The sequence below is a fragment of the Hemibagrus wyckioides genome, linkage group LG06 (assembly GCF_019097595.1).
Source record: "Hemibagrus wyckioides isolate EC202008001 linkage group LG06, SWU_Hwy_1.0, whole genome shotgun sequence".
Classification (NCBI taxonomy): domain Eukaryota; kingdom Metazoa; phylum Chordata; class Actinopteri; order Siluriformes; family Bagridae; genus Hemibagrus; species Hemibagrus wyckioides.
Genome location: NC_080715.1, coordinates 15,056,508 through 15,082,207, shown reverse-complemented (window position 1 = coordinate 15,082,207; position 25,700 = coordinate 15,056,508). Strand labels below are relative to the sequence as shown.

At 39.6% G+C, this 25,700-nt stretch overlaps 1 protein-coding gene across 5 annotated transcripts in view; it reads left to right on the top strand.

Moving 5' to 3' along the window:
• tanc1b (tetratricopeptide repeat, ankyrin repeat and coiled-coil containing 1b) overlaps positions 1–24,919 on the top strand; it is a 131,370-nt gene extending 106,451 nt beyond the window's left edge. For 4 of the 5 annotated variants that reach the window (XM_058392995.1, XM_058392993.1, XM_058392996.1 and 1 more), the window contains 17 exons: positions 86–317; positions 1,878–2,044; positions 5,059–5,666; positions 8,524–8,632; positions 9,055–9,177; positions 10,820–11,056; positions 11,700–11,885; positions 12,672–12,750; positions 17,118–17,251; positions 18,162–18,285; positions 18,519–18,694; positions 19,052–19,184; positions 21,364–21,393; positions 21,519–21,610; positions 22,339–22,485; positions 23,224–23,324; positions 23,489–24,919. In XM_058392995.1, the coding sequence (XP_058248978.1) occupies positions 86–317; positions 1,878–2,044; positions 5,059–5,666; positions 8,524–8,632; positions 9,055–9,177; positions 10,820–11,056; positions 11,700–11,885; positions 12,672–12,750; positions 17,118–17,251; positions 18,162–18,285; positions 18,519–18,694; positions 19,052–19,184; positions 21,364–21,393; positions 21,519–21,610; positions 22,339–22,485; positions 23,224–23,324; positions 23,489–24,842 (4,032 nt within the window). In that variant the 3' untranslated portion in view covers positions 24,843–24,919. The remainder of the gene's footprint in view (positions 1–85; positions 318–1,877; positions 2,045–5,058; positions 5,667–8,523; positions 8,633–9,054; positions 9,178–10,819; positions 11,057–11,699; positions 11,886–12,671; positions 12,751–17,117; positions 17,252–18,161; positions 18,286–18,518; positions 18,695–19,051; positions 19,185–21,363; positions 21,394–21,518; positions 21,611–22,338; positions 22,486–23,223; positions 23,325–23,488) is intronic. The other variant, XM_058392994.1, reaches the window with a different exon arrangement.
• The last annotated feature ends 781 nt before the right edge of the window (positions 24,920–25,700 follow it).

Sequence of the window (25,700 nt, the reverse complement as noted above, 5' to 3'; positions counted from 1 at the left end):
ACCTGGATTTTACAAGGAGTTTTTTAATATTGCAAAACTCTCTTCCTCCCTCCCTCCCTCTCTCTCTTCCTCCCTCTGTCTCTAGGTGGTGGCATATCATTACTGCCAGGCGGATAACACCTACACCTGTCTAGTGCCCGAGTTCGTACACAGTGTGGCCGCTCTAATGTGCAGAGCACACCAACTTACGGCCTACAGAGAGCTGCTACTGAAAGAGCCCCACCTGCAGAGCATGCTCAGTCTGCGCTCTTGTGTGCAGGACCCGATGGCGGCTTTCCGCAGGGGTGTGCTGGAGCCACTCATTAACCTGCGCAAAGGTATCATTGCCCTTCCTTCCCGTGATCAGTAGTTGTTCTGTTGTATTACTGTTCCACTGTTTTGTAAGATTTCCATCCCACTATACTTAATTTTGCAATTAGTCATTTTAATGCGTATTTAGTATTACTTTTTTTTTAGGTTACATGATGAAGGCAGTGCCTCCAGCTAGGATGCTAGTCAATATAATGGTTTGCTTTAGTCCACTTAATATTGATGCAAATTTATGCTCTCTTGAGTCACACTGCATTAGTATTAATTTTCTGTCCAATCTAGATGTTATTCAAAAAGGGTATAAAAGAATAAGACAGCTTCTAATGATAAGGCCTAACTTTAATAATGGTCACTAAGGCAACCAACATCTTTTCTAACCTTTTTTTTTTTTTTTTTTTAATGAAATTACATTTTCTCTCTGTGAAGAAATGATGACTGGACAGATTCAGCTGTTGTGGCGTCCATACTGACCACTTAGAAATGCTGTTATTTACTGAGCCTGCTGAGAACTGACATATTTGTTAGCTTTATAAAGCAACAGGCAGCACACTCATTTCAGGATCACTATGGTTTATTGAACACAGGGGTCCAGTCTTTTCTTTCAGCTTTACATTTAAATCAATGCGGTATTGTGGGAGGTCTGGTCTGAGACATTAATAGACAAACCCCCTGTTTGCATGATTGAAAAGGAAAAGACTGAGAATCAATATGGTGGCAGCAGGCAAGGGTGCAGAGCTGAGACTAACAGCTGCTCCACCTCCCTTACACATATTATTCAAACAAATGGCTCAATATATTCTAGCAGAAATAGGGGGAAATGTCAATTTATCCACTTCATTATTCAATTAAAACCTTCAGATCGCTTGTGGATTTGGCGAGGGCTATTTGTTGAGCCTTATTTGTGAAGGACTATAAAAGAAAAGAGGCATTCGCTAGCACACACACACACTCCGTCCTCGTTCTTTCCCTCAGTAAAGAATTATTTTTCCGCCTTGTGTAAATTCAGTCTGCTTGATCAGGGGAATGTGCTCAAATCACCATGTTGGTTTGTAATGAATTTTTAAATGCTCTCTTCATCTGCCTGCATGAAGCGAAGGCAGAGTTTTAGCCATGGCACCTTTACCCTTATACCAAGTTGAAAACACTGCAGTGAATTCGAGTGCATCGTGTTTTCATATTAAATTCCGTGTAATACTCATGCTTGTGCATGTTCATAATTAAACAGGCAATTCATGCAAAATTACTGTTTTGACTCTTGAAAGCCTTATTCAAATTATATCTGAATATTTAATCTGGTGCATATAAAACATGTAGGCACAGATTATTAACCCTTCATCTGCTGCAGTTAAGGCAGTAAAATACAGTCTCACTGAGGCTTTAAACTTGCTGTGGCTCACGTGTGGCATCACAGTCCACTAAAGTACATTTTATATTTGTCCCAGTTTGCTACTGTTCTAAAGGAATGCACGATTGCCTGTCTGTTTTAGGTGAGAGATGTGTGGTGGATCTCATCATGTGGCTAATATGAGGACACTGGTTTATCTTTCTGTATTTACTCTCCCAATCAGAAAAGAAGATTCCCGAAGAAGATTACATCATCCTGATCGATGGGCTTAATGAGGCCGAGTTTCACAAACCAGACTATGGAGACACAGTGGCATCCTTCATTACCAAGTGTATCTCAAAGTTCCCCATCTGGCTCAAACTTCTTGTCACTGTGCGGGCCAGCCTACAGGTAAAACCAATAGGAGACTTATTAGAAACCAGGTTTGCCTCCAGTTCTGTTTCTTGACAGAATAATATATTTGATTGTTCACATGTTTATTATTATATATTATTATTGAGCGTATTATATGAAAATTATCATATATGCTTCTCCACTTTAAACTGTTATGATTGTAAGATATCTCAGTATGTCAGGAGTTTACTCTTCTTATTGCTTCAGCTTGGGTAACCCATTATGGTTTTATGTCCATGTTAGCCTCAAAGCAGCCAAGATTTATCTGCTGCTGTTTTATCGCTTTGAAAGATTAATTGTATACCGAGAATGCTGAATCTGGCAAGTGTAACATTTACGATAGCACCAGTTCGAGAAAGCCAGTCATATAGGTTAATGGCATGACAGAGCTTTTCTCAGTGAGACAAGAAAGGTATTGTTGATAGAGGAACAAGTACCTGTAAATGATGGGTGAAATGTGTTTGTGTTGGCTGGGTTCATTGCTGACAGAGCAGTCTTTGCAGTTATTAACTCTACCGATCAAAAGCCAGTCTACAACTGAGATCTCATTCCTTTCAACGTACGTATGCCACTGTGATGAAACAACCACAACTGCTCAACCACATTCAGATCAATATGGGGTTTAATTGAGAAGATGAATCAAGAAGATCTCAATCTGACTGGCTCAACATATATGCTAAAGTGCTTCTATTGATGCACTGGTTCCAGGAAAGTGATTCTTGTGATATAAATTAAGTGGTTGGATGGAGGCTGGCATGGGCCACTTACACTGATGTGGATTAATTACATAGTCAGTGTTTCGGTTACATATTCATTACTCAGTTAGAATTTTTGCCAACCATATAAACAAGAGGTATTTTCTAAAGGTTAAATTTCGCTGGAAGTAGAATTGTGAGCCTTTGCATCATATAAGGATTCTGGCCCAAACTATATTCTTGTCAGTTTCCTTCTCAGAGAACATCTTTCATGATTTTAGCCTTCCCCAACCTGTAATGCCTTTTATCTTCTATGCAGTTCGTATTTCTTGTCACGTTGGCCGTTAGGTAATGGTGGACTGTTAGCTAGAAGATAATATGATACCTGCCAGTGTGCTTTATGTCCGGGTTTACGATCAAGTTTCTATGAGTAACAATGACGTCAACTCCGCTGAGAGAATTTGTCAGACACTACAGGCTCAGTAGCACAGAATACATATAAAGAAATCTTAGTCATTTGCTTGTCTACCTTGTAGTCTACTGTTACTACCTACCAAGTAAAAAGAATAATGATTGTGTAGAGACTAAGTGAAATGAATGAAAAGCTGGGGCCTGAACATAAAAACACCTTCAAGGAGCTGGTATTCTGCAACTCTCGCTCTTTTTTCCTCTTGAATAGAACCATGCAAACAGTCATTTGTTTAACTCCAGCTGACCTCCAGGCATGAAAATCACTTCAGTGATGTAGTAGCTACAGCAGAGTTGAATTAATTCTTTAATTGCTCTTAAAATATTCTGCGCTACTGTTGAATAAATCTGAATCGTCAGTCTGCAATATTGCGAAAAGTTTATGGTGATGAACAAATGAGTCTCAGTTTGAATTGCAAATTTAAATAGATTTATAAATTCATTGCATGGAATGTAATCACTGCAGCAAGGTATTTTCCAAATGTGGTCATTTAAAAGGGAAAAAGGCTGGTCAGAACCGAAAGAATAAATTACCAAATTGTGATGGCTAGACAACTGGATCAGAGCATCTCCAAAACTGCAGCTCTTGTGGGCTGTTCCCGGTCTGCAGTGGTCAGTATCTATCAAAAGTGGTCCAAGGAAGGAACAGCGGTGAACCGGTGACAGGGTCATGGGCGGCCAAGGCTCACCAATGCACGTGGGGAGCGAAGGCTGGCCCGTGTGATGCGATCCAACAGACGAGCTACTGTTGCTCAAATTGCTGAAGAAGTTAATGCTGGTTCTGATAGAAAGGTGTCAGAATACACAGTGCATGATGGCAGCAACAGGGGGACCAATGCCAATATTAGGCGGGTGGTCATAATGTTATGGATGATCAGTGTAAGACTGGAATAAGCTCAAGATTCACAGTATAGCAGTAACTGGAGAATTATTCTGTTCTATTGTGGTGCATGTTAGCTTTGCATTTGTTGTCTGCATTCATAAATCATTTGAAGTGGTAGAGAGAGTTTTAGGTTTAACGTTTAAGCTCATTTAGATTTTCCAATCAGTATCAGCAAGCAAACAGTAAGCAAGTGAACAGCAAGCAGAAACAGCTTTACCTCGGCACCCAGCGTTATGTATTATTCACTATGTTTGTCTCTCACACTGCAGTGGCTCATCTGATCATGTTCATATCTCAACCACAATGTTCTTTTTTCTAAAAGCAAGGTCAACTGTTGTGTGAGGATCTTGTAGTGGTATAGTGCAAATGAATGTGTATATGACAGCAACCGTCTTGTGTGTGGGAGTGTATTCTGTATGCCTGTGCAGAGTGTAATGTGTGGGTGTCCCTGTAGAGTCCAACTCTCTCAAGTCTGTCACTTCTTAATCCTTTGTTTACACAGAGAGAAAGAGAGCAAGAAAGAGAGAAAGTGTGTGTGTGTATTCACAGTGGTCTGATATTTCCTGCTCTGTTCTGATCTTCTGTAGATAAATTATCTAGAGGACATCAATACCATAGCACAGGAGAAAGGAAGAGGCTTTTAACACCACCTGCATGTGTGTGCATTTCTTATTGCAGGACAGATGAGACAGAGAGAACAGTCAAGGCGAGAAAGACAGAGAGAATTGTCTGAGGGAGGCAGAATTTCTTTATCTGATAAATTATTTGTTTGTTAACATTGATATGGAGTGTTAGATTTGTTCTAACTTTAAATGTTCACAAATCAGTAATACTATGTAGTTAACAGTGCATGTTACAAAGCAGTAAGTTGACTGTTCATACGTTTTAACTGTTTAATAGTAGGTATGGGTTAGGTGCAGCTCACAGTGGTAAATGAAAGCCCTTTTGCTTTGTTTTTTCCAAAGGAGATCACCAGTTTGCTTCCCTTCACCAAGATCAGTCTGGATGATTTCCCTGATAACAAGGAGATCAGCTCAGACTTGAATGCCTACATCCAGCACCGTGTGAACAGCAGCCGTGACGTCCTTAACAACGTTTCTCTGAACGGAAAAGCCGATCCTGTCACTGTGTCCAAGCTGAGTTCGCACCTCATCTCCCGCAGCCAGGGCTCGTACCTTTACCTGAAGCTCACACTGGACCTCTTTGAGAGGGGACATTTGGTCATCAAGAGCTCCAGCTACAAAGTGGTGCCCATTTCTTTGGCTGAGATCTATCTACTACAATGTAACATGAAGTTCAGGAGCAACTCTGCTTTTGAGCGTGCCATACCCATCCTCAACGTTGCCCTGGCCTCTCTCCACCCACTGACGGATGAGCAGCTCTTTCAGGCCTTGAATGCTGGTGCAGTGCAAGGAGAGTTACAGTGGGATGATTTCCAGCAGCGTATGGACACACTGTCTGCGTTCCTGATTAAACGGCGAGATAAGACGCGGATGTTCTGCCATCCATCCTTCAGAGAGTGGCTGGTGTGGAGGGCTGATGGGGAGAGCTCTGAGTTCCTCTGTGACCCCAGGTAAGATGTGGACATGCTGTAAAGTGGGCATAAAGATGGAGGCTTGAGTACTGAAGGACAGTGCTAAGATTGTTTCTTCTTGTTGTTATTATTATTATTATTATTATTATAATTATTATTATTAATGTGAAATAAATATCGGCTAAATGACAAGAAATGCCTTCTATCCACGAGTTAGTTTGAGAGAGTGAGAGCGCTTAAGGATGACCAGCAGTGTTAAAATAATTCTCTGCAAAATATTATAAGCATGTGTGATGACCAACTTCAGGAACCCTCTGACAACTTTTATCTAAAGTCGCTTCTAAGTGCACTTCAAAGGTTATAGCTTATCGCAAGTTTGCAGATTTTACCTTGTAAAATGTCTGCCTATTGGCCATTTATAGGCCGCTTAATCTAGGCACTTAATATGTCAAATCTATAAGGATTTATGTGGTATTGGAATGGAATGTGCTAAGGATGTACTGAAATTGAATTTAAATAGAAAAATCAATCCTGGATAGTAATAATGAATTATCATTAACTCTCATTTTTCATGTGGCATCATGGAAACATCCTTCTTAACTATTTAGAAGACATAGTTTACTTGACTTCATTAACTTTGCTCGGTGATTAATGAAATGGTAGGACGGTCAGAAAACTGATTCTAAACATGATTTTGCCTTGGTGAGTCCTCTACCAAAAATGACAGGCATGTTTTGTCACCTTAACCTTAACAGAACATAATGGTTATTACAACAGTAATTTGTCAGCTCATCTGTTATATTTTTAGCAGTTAGAAACATTAATAATGGGTATTTGTCACTTTATTTTGGATTTTTTTCTGTGTGGATGATACATTTTGCTGATTTATGGGTTAGAAAAAAGCATCAAATCTGAACGCTCAGCTTTATAATTTTACCACCTATATGTTCTATTACCAAACACCAATCCCACTATATTCCGTATCTGTTCAGTGCAGTATATGTTTTAATTCTTCACACGATCTGAGCAGTCAGTCAGGTGTCCATGAATCGAGAAACCAGAGAAAATTGAAGGTTTGATTAGCTTTGATTATACATCTCATGCACTCTGTTGGTAAACACTAAGTGTAGTAAACCTACACAATTCTTGAACGGTGCTTTATTGGGTCTCTTGTAACTGCTGTCTGCCAACTTATCTCCATGTTAATCAGCCTGACAGCCTTGCTTGCCAACATTCTGACTTTCTAATCAAATGACTTGGCAAGTTTGGCGTCTCAGTAAAAGGGCAGTTATTTCTAAAGGCACTTTCGGAGCGTTCTGTTGGTCGTAAATGGCAAGATAGCAGTCTTGGTTTTATTGTAGGAATATGGAATGTATTATAAATATATCATCACTAACCTGGATGTGGATACGTGGAAATAAAGGCTGGTTTCTCTTTTGAATGTTCCTAGCCGACCTGGCTCCTTACAGTACCTCTTAATCACAGTCTTAATTAAACTGCAAGCATGGCACTTAAAGTTTATTGCGGGCTTTGGATTTTATGTAAGCATATATAGGGGTCATATATAATCTGTTCTATGATGACAGTTGCTAATATAAAGTTCTTTGAGCTAAGGTTTTCTGTGAATGTCATAGCATATAAATTGTTTGAGGAGGGGATTGGTTCGAACCCTTGTTCTCTCTACGGCTGCATAGAAAAGTTTTGTCAGAGGACAAAGCTGACCGGTCAGAAGAACTTTCTTTAATTTGTACAGACTCTTCTTTCTAGGTGGACAAGTGACCCGTCTGTACAGGTTAAGCTTTCAAGCCTGAACTGTTCTATTGGTGTGCATGTCACAGACCTCACCCACTTACTGAATATACTGAAGGATGCCTAGTCTGACCATATTACTTTTTGCACCACTGAACTCTCAAATGTCCAATCACCGTTAGTAGTTGTGGATGGACAGTGCAGGCTGACACGCTGATGGTCATGTCCTGTATGAATCACGTCCCCTTTCTTGTCTATTGTCACACATATTTATGACGAAGTGTGATAATTGGCTGTGTATTCTGTGCCTCGTGTGGATTTGTGATAAAGCTTTACTAAGCAGGTCATTATAGTGTGATATGCATAGGCTAGCTTATTTCAGATGCCTCCATGTGGTGTAGATAAAGCTGAGAACTGTCTGCTGCCTAATTGTTATTCTATCCCTCCCCTCTCCTGCTCTGGTTGGTGTGGAGCTCTGAGCTTTCTGATTGGACAGTGTGTGTCCTCACTGCACCAGCTGTGGGACTGACAAATGAAGGCTGGTGACTCACCTCCTCTTAGCACATACCCTTCCCCATAGTGAGACGGACACTCTGTTCTCATCCACTATCATGCTGTCTCTCTCTCTCTTTCTACTGTCCTCCTCTCTCATTATTAAATGGAAAAACACATCCCTTGCTTTGGCTTTGACACAGAGAGACTTGCAAAATAAGGTCCTGCCACTTCAGCTTGTTAGTACTTCACTTAAGCAGAAAGTGAGCACAAACCAATACTTTAGTAGTGAAGGAGATGATGAGCTGATCAAAGTCTGCTGTATTCATGCATGGCCTTTTAATTAAGTTTTTTTGTTAATGGATACCAGAATCCGGGCCAAGCATGGGGAACATGAGGACACCTTCTTCTGTTCTTCCCTTCTGGGCATGCATGCCTTCCTGTCTGGAAATACTTGTGTGTGTGTGTTTGTGTGTGTGTATCATGATGACAAAATCACCTCTCCTAATAATTTAACCGTCAATAGCTTGTCAAGCCCTGTTTTTATTTAACCCTCTTTATTTTAATTTGGTTCTTCATCCTTCAAATAATCTGCTTTATTATTTATTATTGTTCATTATCATTGCTGAGGTTTATTGGTTCTGTGTCCCTGTAGGAGTGGCCATGCCCTGATGGCATTCATGTTGTCTAGGCAGGAAGGGAAGCTGAACAGGCAGCAGACCATGGAGCTGGGACATCATATTCTAAAAGCACACATATTTAAGGTAACTTATAGTGAAGACAAATGTAGTCCTGTCACTGATTCAAATCATGGGCGCTAATTTATGCTTAAAAACTTCATTTGACTGCATTTTCTTATTAAATTGCATTCTTACTATTAATATACAAATATTGGCCATTTGTTCATGGTACTTATTTTAATTAATGTGCTGAGTAAGTGTATGGAGCGTGTGTATAAAAGTGGAAAAGAAGACACTCGTATGATAAAAGTATGTGACTGTGTTAAAGTTGACATTTATCTGCTTCTTAATGAGGAAGAACTTCTTTGAAATCTTAAAGAACCAAAAGGTTTACTTTAAATATGTTAAAGCAGGAAGGCAGTGGAAATACTGCATTGCAAGAGTACAAGTGTGTGTTAGGGGGTCTCTGCTTGGATGCACCTATTCAATGTGTATTACCTCCACAGGGTCAGAGTAAGAAGACCGGTGTATCGTCCAGTGTTCTGCAGGGTTTATGGATTAGCTGCAGCACTGACAGTCTATCTGCTGCTCTGGCTTCCCTGAGAAACCTATACACACCTAATGTCAAGGTCAGCACACACAGTTACATAGAAAAAACGATACATCTGTAATGCAAGTTAGCCTACCAAGCATGAATAATGTTCCATGTGTTATTCTTCACTGGTAAATAGCATGTACAACAATGCCAGCTTTTATGATGTATACTAAGCACAGCAGAGTAAAATTCGGTTTCTTCTTGTTAGGAAGCTGCGTTCAGAGCACAGGGTCAGCTATGATAACGAACCCCTGTATCAGTGAGGGTTAAGACCTTTGCTCAAAGGCCCAATAGAGACAGTTTAGATTTTTTTTTGTTATTATTATTATTTGATCTCATAACCTCAGCAATATAACTGTCTGTGTCAGATTGTTTGCTGTTGCAGTATTGTAATCTTTAGGACACATCATCACTCAACCAAATTAAGTACTCGCAATTCATCCAGCTTGCTTAGACAGGGGTTTGAGGATTCCCAGTGCAGTCATAAAATAGTCATAAAATAAATTTGCTAACAATTAAAGATAATTAAATAATTGATGAGAAATCGGAATGAAGTTTGATATAATCATGTTCTGATGGTTGGTAAAATCTGTGAATGGTTTGCTATGGAGTGCTTTTATTCACTCAGCTTCTACATATTCCCACCAGCATGGTACTACACACTTCCTTCCATTAGCCAGATACATTAGCATTTCTGCAGCAAGCTTTCTGTAGGGAAATATGTTGAAGGCCTCATGACATTTTAAAATACTCCTGAGCCCATTATATTAGTGGTAATTAAGCCGTATAAATTATGGCGCCGGATAAATAATTTTCAGATAAATTCTGCTGATATCATGTCATACCCACTGTGTTACTGAGGTATGAAATGCCATCCTTGGTGTTGCCAGGGAAGTAAGAGCAGAATGGTTGAAAATTAGCTCAAGGCAAAAATGATCTCATCATTCAGGTACTACTAGAAGGGAAAACTGTCTGAAAGACTCATTTCTCAAGAGTACAGTATTACAAAGCATATTTACTTTCTCCTGACACACTCTTTTATCTACCATTCTGTCCTCTCTCACACACACACAGTCTCTCTCTTTCTCTGTGGTTTAACTCATCTCCCACTATTTTTAACTCTCATTGAGCCCCATGTCCATAACTAATTGTTAGTATAAGGTCTATTGAATTTGCTTATCAAAAGGAAGAATGGTGCCTGATTAAAGCCTGCTCCAGAATATTCCACTTTGTGCTGGAGTGCTGTTGTGATTAGCATGCTTTGCTAATCAGGTGTTGTTTCAGAGAGGGAGGAAAGTAATTGTTCTGAAAGACTGAAAAGCAAAGCCACCAATGCCATAAACATTGTCTGCCACTCTGGAGCTTTTGTGGTAGTGCAGAGACATTTAATGATGCACTTTAAAGTTCAGTTTCATGGAAATTTCCAGCTATTGTGCATATAGTGTCTTTATATGTAGGTTTGTGTCTTTGCATTGGGGAATACGACATCTATTAGTCAAAATAATTGTATAGTATATTCCAGTATAACCCAAATTCTGTTGCTGTTTCTGTTCCCTTACTTTTCTGACCACTGATTATTATACTGAGTAAAGCTATGGTGATCTTTTGTAATAAAGCCTTGGTGTGAAGTCTACCTTGTGGTGTAACCTGTGTAATCGTGTCACGCTCGTGTACAGGTGAGCCGTTTGCTGATGTTGGGCGGTGCGAACGTGAACTACCGTACAGAAGTGCTGAACAACGCGCCAGTGCTGTGTGTGCAGGCACACCTGGGTCATCATGAAATGGTGGCCCTGCTGCTGGAGTTTGGAGCCATTGTGGATGTGGCATCTGAGAACGGGATAAGTGCACTAAGTTATGCTGCTGCATCAGGACACCCGGGTCTGGTCAGTCAGCTGTGCAAGAGAGGAGCCAAGGCAAGTTTGATGAAAACAAATGAAATGATGCAAATTATTAGTGAATGAATGGGTTAGCCAACTTGTTAATAATGCAACTGATCAATAGAAAAAAATATACATGCATAATCAAAAATTGTGTAAGGTATAAACAGATATGTTTTAGTTGTAATGAAGACTCTTCAATATTCAATATGACTCTTCTTTTTGGGGAAAAATAGCCAAGTTCCATATGCAGAATGCTTCAGGACATAAATTGTTTTTTTTTCCCTTCCCATGGTCTCTTTAATAAGGACATTTGTAGGACAATTTGCTGAGACTGACATTACTTAAGACTTGATAGAAACTCAAGTCAGGCAAAGAAGCGTCTAATATGCAGAACAAACATTAGCCTCTCGTTGCTGTTGTAACACTTGTTCCATGTTTTGAATACACGCAAACACGCAATAAAATGAATGAAAACCAAATGAAAGTTTACATGTTTACACAGCCAGAGTTGTAAGAATGTGGGGATTTTAGAAAATGGGACAACATTTAAGCATTAAGAACTGGTTTGTGTTTCCAGATGATTCCAGATGAGTGGTTGTTCTTTGGCAATATATTTCTTAAAACATCTTTTATGTATAGAACATCTGACTGGTGTATTATCGCTCATTATCGTCAGGTGGATCACGTGGATAAGAACGGACAGAGTGCTCTAGTACACGCAGCTCTGAGGGGCCATCTGGATATCATCCAGTACCTGCTGGAGCAGAGGTGGAGCAGAGAGGATCAGCAACATGAGCTCAGCTTAAAGACCAAATCCCTTCAGCAAGCACTAATAGCAGCATCCAGTATGGGACACGCACAGGTCAGCTAACACACACAAACATAAAAAAAGAAACAAATCAGCATGGGACACAGACATACCCTGCTAGTGATAGCTGCTAAAACATACACACATAAAAGGTACCAGTATAATATGGACAGATTTCTATACTCATTTTACCTCTCCACTGCTGAACTCCACACTAATGCACATTTTTGTGATACAGTTGCCATGGGAGATTAGCCATGGCAACAGGCCACTGAGACTGCAGTGTGATAGATGTAAGACCGTGCTTTACATTTTACCCTCTTTATGAAAGAAGTACATGGGGGGGGGAGTTCAGATGTTTTGGGAGTAAGAACCAAATAAAGCATTTCTTTAAGAAAGAGACAGAGTGAGTGAAATAGTGCAGTAGATTGAGTAAGGGAAAAATTGTGTGTGAGCGAGAAACAGAAGGTGTAATGGATAAAGACTGAATAACTGAAAGGATGTGATACAGAGTATGAATGTAATGGTTTGAGAAGAGTATTTGATCCAGGTCATAGCCAGAAGGATAAGTGTTTGGATATTAATAAGGTTGAGAGTGCACCTCACTGAAGTATCTCGCCTCCCGTTTCTCTGCACTTCACATTTATAAATGCATCACATCAGAGAGAATCTAACCTACTCTGGCACCTCAGTATTGATCACCTGAAGTCTTTTTGTCTGCTGTATAGCTCTCACGCCTGCCTGAAGCTACACTGCTGTTATATACATAATCATATATGTTGCTAATATCTTTTCTTTATACCGAAACTATTTAATCAAGCCTGGTTTGTTGTATGGCAGGTGGTGAGAGAGTTACTGGCCCTTGATAATGAGGTGGTCGTGGAGATTGATGCTCATGATACACTGTGGGGAGAAACAGGTACGTTTTGCTTTAATCTCAGTCTCTGAATGTAATTACATTTTTCTTCTTTTTCTCGCTCTACCTCTAAATCTCCCTCTTGTGGATGAAAAGTACTATCCTTTTGTCATAATGTTAGTTCATATTATTATGTCCATAAACACAACATTTGGTACAGTGGTTTCCTGTTTACTTGGAAATGGACTGAAACTGTGCTTTTAGAAGGGAGTGATTAAACACGCACTGATTTCTTTACTTATTGTCTTGGGTTTGTTTATTCTGTCTTCAGTATTATAGAAAATTGACTATACCAACATCTTCAGCTTTGAAGCCAGAATCATTAAATGTAAAGTCTTTTCCTGATCACATATTTTGAACGTTGTCGAAAAGTCACAGTAAGCCATGAGATATTGCAGGCTGAAGGTCACCACAGGGGGTTCAAGCTCCTGTAGGTGCTGGAGAAATTTGAAGATAGGGTTCAGAAAAAGGATTGAATGGCAGGTAGCAAATAAAAGCCTTCTTGTTGTTCCCTGGTGACTCACTGCTGCTTATTCGAGTCTCTGTTTTGTGCCTCTTTGCCTAAAGCCTCAGAGACAAACTATATCTTCTCACGTTCACATCCATTGCAGAGTGATTGTGTGTACTTACAGTCATGGGGAAAAGAATGTACACCCTCCTTCAAGTCTATACTCACTGAGCACTTTATTAGGAACACTATGCTAATGTGTGTAATGTTGAAATCTTTTGGGTTTTTCATGGGGTTTTTTTTTGGTTGTTGTCACCTAAAGTTATTTAGGTGACATTATTAAACACAATTAATGGAGGGTGTACTCATTATTCTGTGTACCACAACACTGTTGAATGCTTGTTGCTGATTGGTCAAAAGGTGTTGATAATTATACAGAACTGCATGGCTTGGATAATAGCTTCAGCTGCAGGATTTATATTACTGCACCTGTGCTAATATGTTGTTATTTCTATAGTAACAATTTCCATGTGGAGTTTTATAGTGCATTTAGAAACCTTCGTAATCAGTGGTACGGTAAAGTTTTCTATAAGTTAAGCTGTTCGAAACTTCTTTAAGAAAGAAGTTGCTTCTTTATAATGCAGTAGTGTAAACCGCATACATTGTAAGGCATCTGAATGTATAGGATAAGTGTGTGTGTGTGTGTGTATGGACTCATTCAGTGAGAAGCTGTGGATCAGAGAGTTTGTTAAACAAACAACTTCACACATCCCTCCCTGTATTGTTGCTGCTTCAGATATACACAGTAGCTAAGACCATTTTTTAACAACTTCTTGACTGTTTATCTAAACTACAAAGCTTTACATGCAGAATACTAGGGCTTATAAAAAATATACATGGTTTTTAGTTGTCTTGCTGTCAGTCACAGTCAGGCTTGGGTAAGCCAAGGTCTCAGTGTTTAGTACACAAACCCCAGCTGCTCCTGGACTTTGCACAGTTTGTCTTTGCTGAACTCTAGTGACTATTCTCTCTGACAGCCAGACAGGAACAATGCTCTCTCTGTGTCCATCTGTCAGTTACAGTACACTGTCCCACTACCAAATCACAGTAAGATATAGGTCAGTTGATCATCAAATATTTATAAAACATGGAGATTTGCACAAACCGTGCCCTATGTAAAATAAAAACCAGTAATGAAGTTTGAATAGCTGGAGAATGTTTAAATGATTATTATTGGTTGTGTCTAATTTAAATATGTTGCTAATCTCAATCCATTAATGCTTTGTGTTTTGTGGTTTATTATCATTTATTTATTATAATGACATTGCACAGTCTCTAAATGTTACGTTTCTTTTTAGCAGATAAGTGTATAGAGCATGGTCTTCTAGGGTGCATTGACCTGTTTCCAAAGAGATGATCTGGCACTCAGGGCTGTATCTATGCAGTGCAGACCAGACTCTAATTGTTTAATTGTATGAGTACAATGACATTCTTTAGCATCTCGGTTCATCTGGATCAAAATGTGCATGTGATGCTCCATTAATGAAGCATTGGAGAATTGATCACCTAACAGACACCAAGTGCTGTAATTCTGCCCGACTGCATATGCCTGCCACTTGCTGTGATGTTATTTTATTCATTACATAAAGATCACAGTACTATTTTAGAGGGCCATTTTGAATGTGTTGCCAGCAGCCAAAGTGGTTATTCCGTGAATTTGTAGAGATTGAATTGCAATGGTGTTGGTGCCACTAAGATGAATATAATCATTGTTCTCCAGTAATGTCGAAATAGTTTTGGCTTGTGGTGTCTTTTTTTGGTCTGTAAATAGAAAATTAGACAGCAACAATATCTGCTACTTGTGTTTATAGGCACAAACTGAATGCCAGCTGGAATGAAAATCTGTGTAAATAAGATTACTGTAGCAAACTCTTCATAGTTTTATGTTGTAGATTTATGTCAGCAAATTAGTGCTGTACTTATCCGTGACTGATGACTACATGATTCTTTACAAAGAGGATTGCAAATGGCTTTATCTTGTGTAGTCTTTGAAAGAAAGTAGTGAAGCAGGGTTTACCAGCATAAATCATTTCCTTTTTCTATGCTGGGTTAAGTTAGAAAGAGATATCCAGGTGATAGGGTAGAAACAGGGTAGACTTAACATGAAAGGGTCAGCTGTTAGTGCTATGGGATGCTACAATATGAAATGATACGATCAATCACCCGACTTCTAGTTAAATGGTGCACTTCAGAGTAATGCACTTGAAAAGACCTAGACCTGCAGAGATGCGAGAGATAGATAGATAGATAGAGAGAGAGAGAGAGAGAGAGAGACTGAATGAATGACTGCCACTCTCCCAGTTCTCCTAAGGTTTTTGATAGATTTGCTGAACTGACTCACACTGGCAGAGAGATATGTTATCATTTGCCCGCTCATTGATTTCCATCTTTGTCACAGCATCATTTAACCTTTTGAGGGGTTGACGACACATTTGCTCTTCTTCTTAATCCTTCCCCATGTTCTGATGGGTAAAAATATAGAGAGCAATAGCTGTTCTTTTGAGCATGACGATCAGACCACTTTAAATCTTACAACATGACCCAGTTTGGGATCTCCAGTAGTAGTTTTAAGTACGTAATTGTAAAATCACTTGTATAATTGTGTATATCATAGCCCTAGAAATGTGTGTGAATGCCAAATGCTTCTCCAATGTACAATTGTCTTTAGTTAAAGACTTAAGGACAGCATTATCCATGTGTTATATTTTTTTTTTTCCATATACCAAATCACAGACTGTGTTCTTGTATTAGACTACATAAAGATCGAAGGCAAAACCCGCCAAAATAACTAGGGTTGTGAATATATTGGGGGAAAAATACAGGACAAAGAATGAATTCTGACATGCCAACTGCCTCCTGAAAATATGTGTCATTCCCAGGTTTGGCATGATGTCTGAACCCTGCTGTATCTGTTCCCTTCTCCTTCGTGGCTGTATCCTAGACAACCCAATCACATCTAACATTCTGTGTCACAGGCACATGCAGTTTCATAGCAGGCTTGAGTGTTCCAGACAGCTCCACTTTCAGACATGGAGAGAAAACTCTCACCTCAATTAACTCATTAGCTTCTCATAGCTATAGCTTTTATAGCGAGTTTCAAGAAAGTCAAACCACGTCAATAATTGCATGCCAAAATTTGGCTAATCAGGATTATCCTTTAAGTTAATGCTTTAAATAAGGACTTTACATACAGCTCTGGAAAAAATATAAGAGACCACTGCCCAGTCTCCAGATTTGAACCCTATTGAAAACCTCTGGAATGTCATCAAGAGGAAGATGGATGGTCACAAACCATCAAGCAAAGCTGAGCTGTGTTATAAAGTTCCCCAACAGTAATGTGCAAAACTGGTGGAGATCATGGAGCCAAAACGCATGCAAATCGGGGTTATTCCACCAAATACTGATTTCTTAATGTTATTTAGCCAAAGCATGAACACAATTTGTTTACAAATGATTTGCCATTTGTTTTATTTGAGTTATTAAAGCTCTGAAAATACTGCATGATCTTGGGTTATTCTGATGTGTTGTCATTTCCTTTAAATATACACTCTAAAGAACAATAGTTATATTTTGAATTTAGGAGAAATATTGTCAGCAGTTCACAAATAAATGAAACAAAACTCTTCATCTCACCAATACATGAACCTGTAAGAAAAAAAACATAAGAAACTGATTCTTTTGCAGTGGTCTCTTATTTTGTTTCAGAGCTGGTATTTAAGTAAATTGAAAATCTCTTAAAAATCAACCAGCGCTGGTTTTATTGGCTTTATTTCTGCTTACCGGTGACTCCTTTTACTTAGATTGTACATGGATTTTGCTTTCTTTAAACAGCCTGTATTTATATATGTGTGTGTGTTTGTAGCTCTGACTGCGGCAGCAGGCCGAGGGAAGATGGACGTCTGTAGATACCTGTTGGAGCAGAGGGCACAGGTTCAGCAGGTGAACAGAAGAGGAATGTGTGCACTTTTGTGTGCAGTGAGACAAGGTCACTGGCAGGTGAGACATTCATACATGCAAAAAAGGCCTGTTGTCTTAAGATATCGTGCATATATTATTTAATCTAAAGTTCAGCACATTGATCATAATTATATCTATATGACTTGTTGCTTTAAACAGCCAGGAACAGCAGAATAAACATATAATGGCAACAAAATAGAAAAAAGTGTGGCAAAGGGCAAAGACATTTTATCACTGCATTTATATCATCTACTTCTATCAAATTCACTGTGTAATTTCAGATAAATTATTTGTGTTTTAATCTTGTTATTGTCTTCCTGATGAAGTACTTTGTTTACTGCGTCTGGCAATACTGGGATGTGGCAGTTTGATAACTGCAGGGAACCTGGAAAGTAATTTAGTTATATGATCAGTGTAGCCTTTTACAATATTCCCTGTGTTCCCGATTTTTTTCCCTCCCACAGTTGAAAGTAAATGCATAGCCCTGTAAATGTTATCTCCTTAACACAGACTGGTGTACAAAGAAAAGCCATAATATACCTGTGTGATGTATAGTCTTGTGTATGTTAAAGGGGAAGATGTGTACACAAGTGGATTGTTGAAATAATTAACAGATGGCTAAATATGGTTGATGAGTGAGGTTGACATGATCATGTATGCCTAGTAAATACTAATAAGACGAAAATTTGCATACATGTAATCTAATGCCAAAAATGAAAGGCTTATTAGGAGCAACTGTGACATGTTTGTATCTATTAGTATATTAGTGCAGTAGCTGCTAACACCCACCTGTCAGTGCTGCTTCTATTCAACTATAAATTCTAACGCTACAAGTTGTAGGAGAATTTAGGTTCCCCATGGCTTTACGTGTTCACATCACAGCATTACTTGGCAATAAAGCCTATAGAGCAGGCATCCCAATAACATTTCCTCGATCTCTGTGTGTTAGGTTGCAGATGTTTTGTTGCAGCATGGTGCAGATGTAAATGGGAGTGATAAGCAGGGTCGCACATTACTGATGGTTGCAGCATGTGAGGGTCATCTCAGCACTGTGGACTTCCTCATCACTAAAGGTGAATGACGTAACATACCACTATTAGTTCAGAAGTTAAAGATGAGCTCATTTTTTGTTTGTTTGTTTACCTGATCAAGGCCATTTTAGTTACATTAAAGATGCAAAAATTGCAGAACAATACAGTAATGTATAGATTCACATTTTTACAAGTTCAAGAATTGTAATGTCCTTTTAATCCCAGTGCTAAAAACCAGGCTGTAGTTGTTGCTTTAAAGGCAAAATATTTTCCAGGTGCTTCTTTAACGTCAGTGGATAAGGAGGGGTTAACGCCTCTCAGCTGGGCATGCCTGAAAGGACATAAGAATGTGGTTCAGTTCCTGGTGGAGAAGGGTGCAGTTATAGACCACTCAGACAAGAACGGACGCACTCCCCTCGATCTGGCTGCTTTCTATGGAGACGCAGAGATTGTGAGTTATCTGAAACAAAGAAGCCTGTTATTTAGACCAGTTGAGTAAGGGCACAATCTGACTTGTTTTTCATTAGTTAGCATCAAGTTTGAAATGTATTTGTCGCTGTATAGTATATGATATATCTGGTCTCTTTTTAAGTGTGGTAGATGTGGATTGGTCATCTGAAGGTAAATGGATAAATAGTAATTGAGTGTAAAGCTATTTATAGTGGCCACTTTGACATTTGATACTTGTGAAATGAGATTATCAGTTTCTCTTGTAATTTAGGTCAGATCAAGGAAGTCTGCTCCTATGTTAACAAGACCTTGATTCCTGTGGTTAAGTGTGTGTGTGTGTGTGTGTGTGTGTGTGTAGGTGCATTATCTGGTGGAGAGAGGAGCTGTAATTGAGCATGTGGACTATAGTGGCATGCGGCCACTCGATCGGGCTATAGGCTGCAGGAACACCTCAGTGGTGGTCACTTTACTCAAGAAAGGGGCCAAACTCGGTGAGTTTAAAAATATAATGTCATGCAATCAACAATTTACGGAGAATTGACTGGACTGTAGTTTCCACAATTCTTATTCAAAACAATGTATAAATGATACAAGATCAGCAGATGATCTTGTATGATGACAGATGACTCAGCTTGAACAAATTCCTATAAATACGGTAATATAGTAAGGAGGATTGCAATGGGTTCTTTCTCTCTCTCTCTCTCTCTCTCTCTCTGTCTCTCTCTCTCTCTCCTACACTCTTTCTCTCTCTGTCTCTCTCTCTCTCTCTCTCTCTCTGACACTCTCTCTCTCACACACACACACACAAGCATCACTGACCATTAACAACAGTCTCACAGTCATTGTGTTAAGCAGCATGGGATCTATTATGACACCCCATCAGAATTCCAGTGTTACAATACCAGATTTATGACTCCTATTCACACACAGAGCCTCCATAAACTTCAGTATATAAATCACAGTAAATAAGATAATAAGGTAATAAACTGCCTCCTCACTCAGATGAAGCCTGGCATTCAGATAAATCTTTTTTTTCCCGAAAATTCTTTGCATGTATTTGTGTTGTGCTAGTGGTGCTGGGTTTTTAACACAGTGTTGGGTTGAGAATAGTCTACCACACAAATATATAGCTTTCCACTGATAGACAGGGAAGAGGGTGTCCAGCAAATCAGATGCTCTATAGCTAACAATTCTACTTATGGAGTTACATGTACATTGTGAAATGTAAAGCTGATATGAATGAGCGTAATATGCTGGAAATGTGTGTGTATGTGTAGAGATCTGGAAAAAATTAAGAGCCTTCTAAAAAACAGCATCTCTATGTACAGCAGTCAGTCCTTTCCAGTGTCTGTTGATTTCACTGAGTTGTTCCACTGCTGTGGTCATCAATGTCCTCTTGTAGTAAGCCCAGCTGGATGGTAAAAACAATGCTAGTGGTACCTCAAAAATAATTAAAATAAAATTAGAATTAACCAGGCCTGAAGAATTGAAATTAAAAGATTTGATTGTAGAAGGCTTCAGTTCTGGCCTCACTGGCAGAGGGATACTGAGAGCGTCAGCAGGCATCCATCCTTAAAATTTCAAAGATACCAGTTCATAAGACACTGTGGACTACAGACTGGCAAAGTGCAAAAACGACTCTCCACTGACCGGGATGACCACCAACTTATTCAAATGTCACATAACAAAACTAAGATGACATCAAGTGACCTACAAGAAAGACCAATGGTAGCAATGGTGAGGATGGTTTAAAAGAGGCTCCTGGGGGCAGGGCTTAAGCTAGAAAAAAAAAACTCCATCAATGAGAAACAAAGAGCTAGTACAGTTTTCAGCTTTACCAAGAAATCTAATGGATACATAGAGACCTGGAGAGGCTTATAAGCCAGTCTCTCTCACTCACTGAAATTTGGTAAAGGATTGATGACAGTGTCATGGTGCTTCATCTAGGCTGGGATACTTCCTTCTGCTCTTATAATGTTCCTCAGCTGTGGTCAATCAAGGTGTGGATGGAGGACTAAGATAAGATCAAGACCATGTGATAGCCAGCTCAATATCCAGACCTGAACCCCAAAAGCAAAACCCCTGGAATTTGAGCAAGAGGAAGATAAATGATCACAAACCATTAAACAAAGCTGAGCAGCTTGAATTTTTGTGCCAGGAGTGGCATAAAGTCACCCAGCACTAATCAAACACTGATGGCCACAATATATGAAAGCTGTGATTGAAAGTTATGGTTATTCTCCCAAATATTGATTTCTGAATTCATCCTAATTTAATCCATTAATACTGTATTGTTTAAAATAAATATGAACTTATTTTCAGTATTCAGTGTCTAAAAACACAGCATCTTTTTTTGTTATTTTGACAAGTTGTCATCTTCTGCAAATAAATTCTCTAAATGACAAGATTTTCATTTGAGTAATGTTGACATTAGTTTATATAATGTTCATTTTAATCAAGTTTATAAATAGTAAATCCAGAGAAATTTTGCAGCAGTCTCTTCATTTCTTTATTCCAGTGTTGTGTTTGTGTATGTTTTTCAACTCAAGATCTACGATCATGGTCTCTGTTGCATTAAGTAAGGCCTTTCTGTCTTTGCTTGTCTTTCATGTCTACCCTGTTTCACTTTTTTCCCTCTCTCTTAACTGCTTTCAATAAAACTGTCATAAGGCTACAGAACGTCTCCTTATGATCGAACAGGTACAGTCTTTAGGTAACTTCACTGTGATACTGATACAGAGTAAAGTTTTTCTTCTTTTTTTTTTGCGCACGGAGAGTTAGCTAAGCAACTTGTATCTCTCGTCTCCTTGTGTAATGTAATCTAGGTAATGCAGCGTGGGCGATGGCCACGTCAAAGCCTGACATCCTCATCATACTGCTTCAGAAACTTATGGAAGAGGGCAATCTGCTGTACAAGGTAAGGTTAAAATGGTCAACGGTGAAAACAAGGCTCAAAGAAAGCCTGGAGATGTGTGAGTGTGCCTGGCACAGTAACTTTAGCGTTAGTGTTGTTATTCAGGTAACTGGCTAGTTTTTCCTTTGAAAAAGTCATTTCTCTTACAAAAGTTATTTCTTATCTCTCAAATCAACTATAAAATAAAAAATAAGCTTTGGTTAAAGCTAATGCCTGAGTTCAGAGTGAAAGCCTCAGGTGCTGAGCTTGTACCATGAGCACCTTCTGAAGAAATTTTCGAACTCTAATACAGAGCAAATTCGACGAGGTGCCAAATCTCCCCTCCCTGCTCTTATCTTTTGAGCACTTATTAAAATGAAAATGACAATTTATTATCTTCAATTAACTTATCAACGTTTGCCCTCTAATCCATGAAAATGTGGTTTGAAAAATACCTGATAAGAATCATTTAATAAGAACAGAGGATGATTGGAGCGAAATGAAACGAAGATGAAGTGTGTATGTGTTACACTGATTGCTGTGTGACATTTAAGAATATGAGTTTTGTGTCAGAGAGAGGGAACAATTCTGAATCGCGTGATTGATGCAGGGTGAGTGTGTGAGCTGTTCTGTATGACTGATGACTGATAGTATCTGCTTGTGCTTGGTTTTATTTATTTGTATTCATGTTTTTTTTTCTTACTTTTCTGTTCTCATCCAACTGCTCATCTCTCTCTCTCTCTCTCTCTCAGAGAGGGAAGATGAAGGAGGCAGCTCAGAGGTATCAGTATGCACTAAGGAAGTTTCCCAGAGAAGGCTTTGGTGAAGAGCTGAAAGCGTTTAGAGAGCTGCGAGTCTCTCTGTTCCTCAACCTCTCACGCTGCCGTAGGAAAACTAATGTAAGCATCTGTACCGAATGTTACCTGTACTCCTATCTGAGATTTTGGAAAGCGGTACTATTGAAAGGGAAAACAACAGCTTGATAAGATATTACAAGTGATGTTTAATGATAAAGCACATAATATTGTGTTATTCTACTGTATGGTTCTGAGATATTTAAACAATTGCTATTCAACCTTAAATAATAAACATTTTAATACAATGAAAAGCTGAGTATAGTCTATCTGCAGATGCACTGAATTGGCCAAAACCAGAAGGGAAAAAAAAACTAATCCTATAAAAACACAGTATTTTGCTTCTAATATGCAGCAAATTATGTATGTGTGATATTCCGCTGTTAAACATTACCAGTCTTTTATATAAACCAGTCAGCAAGTGTCTGGCTCTTATTGCATTCAGCTATTTTGGAAATTAAAAGACATTATAACTAATGAAAGACAGAATGTGTTTAATATTTCTGTCACATATTTCTATATTCTGCACCTTTTCTTTTATTCAAATAAATTGATTTCAGTATCAACTATAAGTTGACCAAGTGCATTTTGTTTTAATTTATTTCAATTAATGAATTATTAATATAGTCACTATGACAACACAGCATCTTCCTTCCTACCTACAGAGATACTGAGCACAGCAAGTTCAATAAAGCAGCCCGAACTTGGAAGTCTTTTACTATGCTAAATGTGGAAAGGCTTCACTGCATTGTTTGAAGCCCCTGTGTGCTGTCTTTCATGCAGGACTTTGGCCTGGCTGAAGAATTTGCAACAAAGGCACTGGAGCTGAAGCCCAAGTCTTATGAAGCGTACTACGCTCGAGCTCGAGCCAAGAGAAGCAGCAGGTACACGAAGCCAACTTTCTCTATAGGCTATAAATACGGTCTAGACTGTAGAACACATGATAGCATTCTTCCTGCAAATTCAGGTTTTTCTTGGTGTCCTTTTACTTGTACTCCTTACGCACTTTAAATCCCTCAATAGTTCTCTCTCTCTCTTCCACTTATAGGCAGTTTACTGCAGCGTTAGCTGACCTACATGAAGCAGCCAAGCTCTGCCCAAATAATCGCGAGATTCGCCGACTCCTGGCCCGAGTAGAGGATGAGTGTAAACAAATGCAGCGTGCACAAAATAAACAGGGAGTGATGAGCCAGTCCACTGTCTCTCAAGACTCTGACCATGAGCATGAAGAGGGGGAGGAAGAGGAAGACGTAACAGAGAACAGCATAAGTAGAGAGTTTCATGAAGAGGAGGAGTCTTCTAAGATGGACACAAGAACTGAAGCCTGGTCCCAAAGCTTCTACTCATTTAACCGGACACTGCCGGAGTCAAACTCTCCTCCTCCTATTCATAGGCAGAGTCAGCGGCAGCACCAGCGAGAACCTCTAACACACAAAAGTCTGATTCTCCAGCCCACTAAACAAGCCCAGATCATCAAAACCAACCAGCACATTAGCTCCACATGCCCAGCAGGCACTAAGACCCAGTCACAGAACCATGGCTCCTCCAGCCCAGTCCCTAGCCGCCACATGCTGAAAGCAGGGCCAGGCATCGACATCAGCCCTCTGTCGCCCCCTAGTGAAGTGGACAGGTGTCCTCTTTCTGCCACAGCTCACCATGACAGTGAAGGGGTTCAGCTATCTGAGGCGTTTGTGTCTTGTAGCTCAAACAGGGCTCCAGAGAGACTCCTGGCCCACTCAGTGAGCTCCTTAGAGGGCCTGGCTCTGTCAGCAGGACATGGAGCTCAGGGGCAGGAGTTGAGAAAGGAGTTGGTTCAGGGAGCAGGATCAGGCTCTGGATCTCAGCCAGGCAGTATGAGAGTGTCAAGCTCCACCAGCAGCCTGGCATCCAGCAGCAGCCTGTCAGACAGCGGCAAGATGCATGGGCCAGACGTTCGAACCAAAACCAGCGTGGACAAAAGCAAGTCTGCCAACCAAGAGTACAAACCCCGACCTTTCATGGGTGTTATGGACAAAACGGCCCGTTTTCAGCAGCATCACCATCCACAGGGCCAGCAGCCAGTGTCCCGGGCCTGGCAGAGTCACTCAGACAGCCACAGCATGTCCTTAGCAGGAGTGAACAGTGAGCTAGCCTTTGCCAAACCGGGCAGCACTTACCCTGAGCAGCTTAAATCCTCCTCTGTTGCTTTAGGGAGTCTGCACAATGGCAGTCTGCACTGTACAACACTCAGTGACAAGTTCTGTCAGGCCGCCACCTCTTACAAAGAGCCCAAGCCAGCGGTGGCCATGGCACATTCCTACACGGACAACAAGCCCAAACATCCCAGCTTAAGCCGAGATAATCCTGCCATTCATGTAGCTTCAATGAAACCAAAGCGATCCTTTATTGAATCCAACGTATAAAGCCCATTCATAATACAAACAGAAATCCATACACTCCCATCTCTCTCTCTCTCTCTCTCTCTCTCTCTCTCTCTCTCTCTCTCTCTCTCACACTCAAAACACACAAATACACAGCAAACATCTTCAACATTAAATAAAGGGATTTTGTTTTTAATCTTTTTTTTTTAACACTGTATTAGGCCTTACAACTAAATCGTATTCATGTTTTACTTAACAAAAGAAGAATAATACTTTTTTTTCCTTTTTTTCTGTACTTTTTTTTTATGTCCTGTAAGGCCAAAAGTATGTGCTCTAATGGGCTGCTGTCATATCATACTTCAGCCACACTGGAAACAAACCACTGCAAAGGGATGAACATAAACCCACACACAGCACTTTACACACCATTACTGCAAATCTGTCAAGTGCTCATAATACACACAATAGGTTTATCTGTTGACATCATGTCACTGGTGCTGAAACATAATGACTAAAATGTGGCGATTAATTACTGAAAAGAGAATAGGAGAGGTCAATAATGAGTAGACACTTTAACCACTAGTGCAGTGTATCTTTGAACCTGTGTGATAACAGCAGTTTATTGGTCATGCTCTAACGTGCCTCTTTCAGCTAATCAGACTGAAGCCTCTTACAAGCTGAAGCAGGTGTGTTACAGGTCGAGGAAACACTACAGTCTACTCCAGGACTGGATCTGACAAATGGCTTTTAGCTTTGTAAATAGTACTTGTATTTTTCCAAACCCTTTATTTTATGTAAAAGTTTGTCATTGTATTTGACTAAATGGAAAATTGTATGTGTTACCGGTTGTGTGTTATTTTATGCACATTTCTTTTCTTTTTGATTCGAGATGTTTGAGGT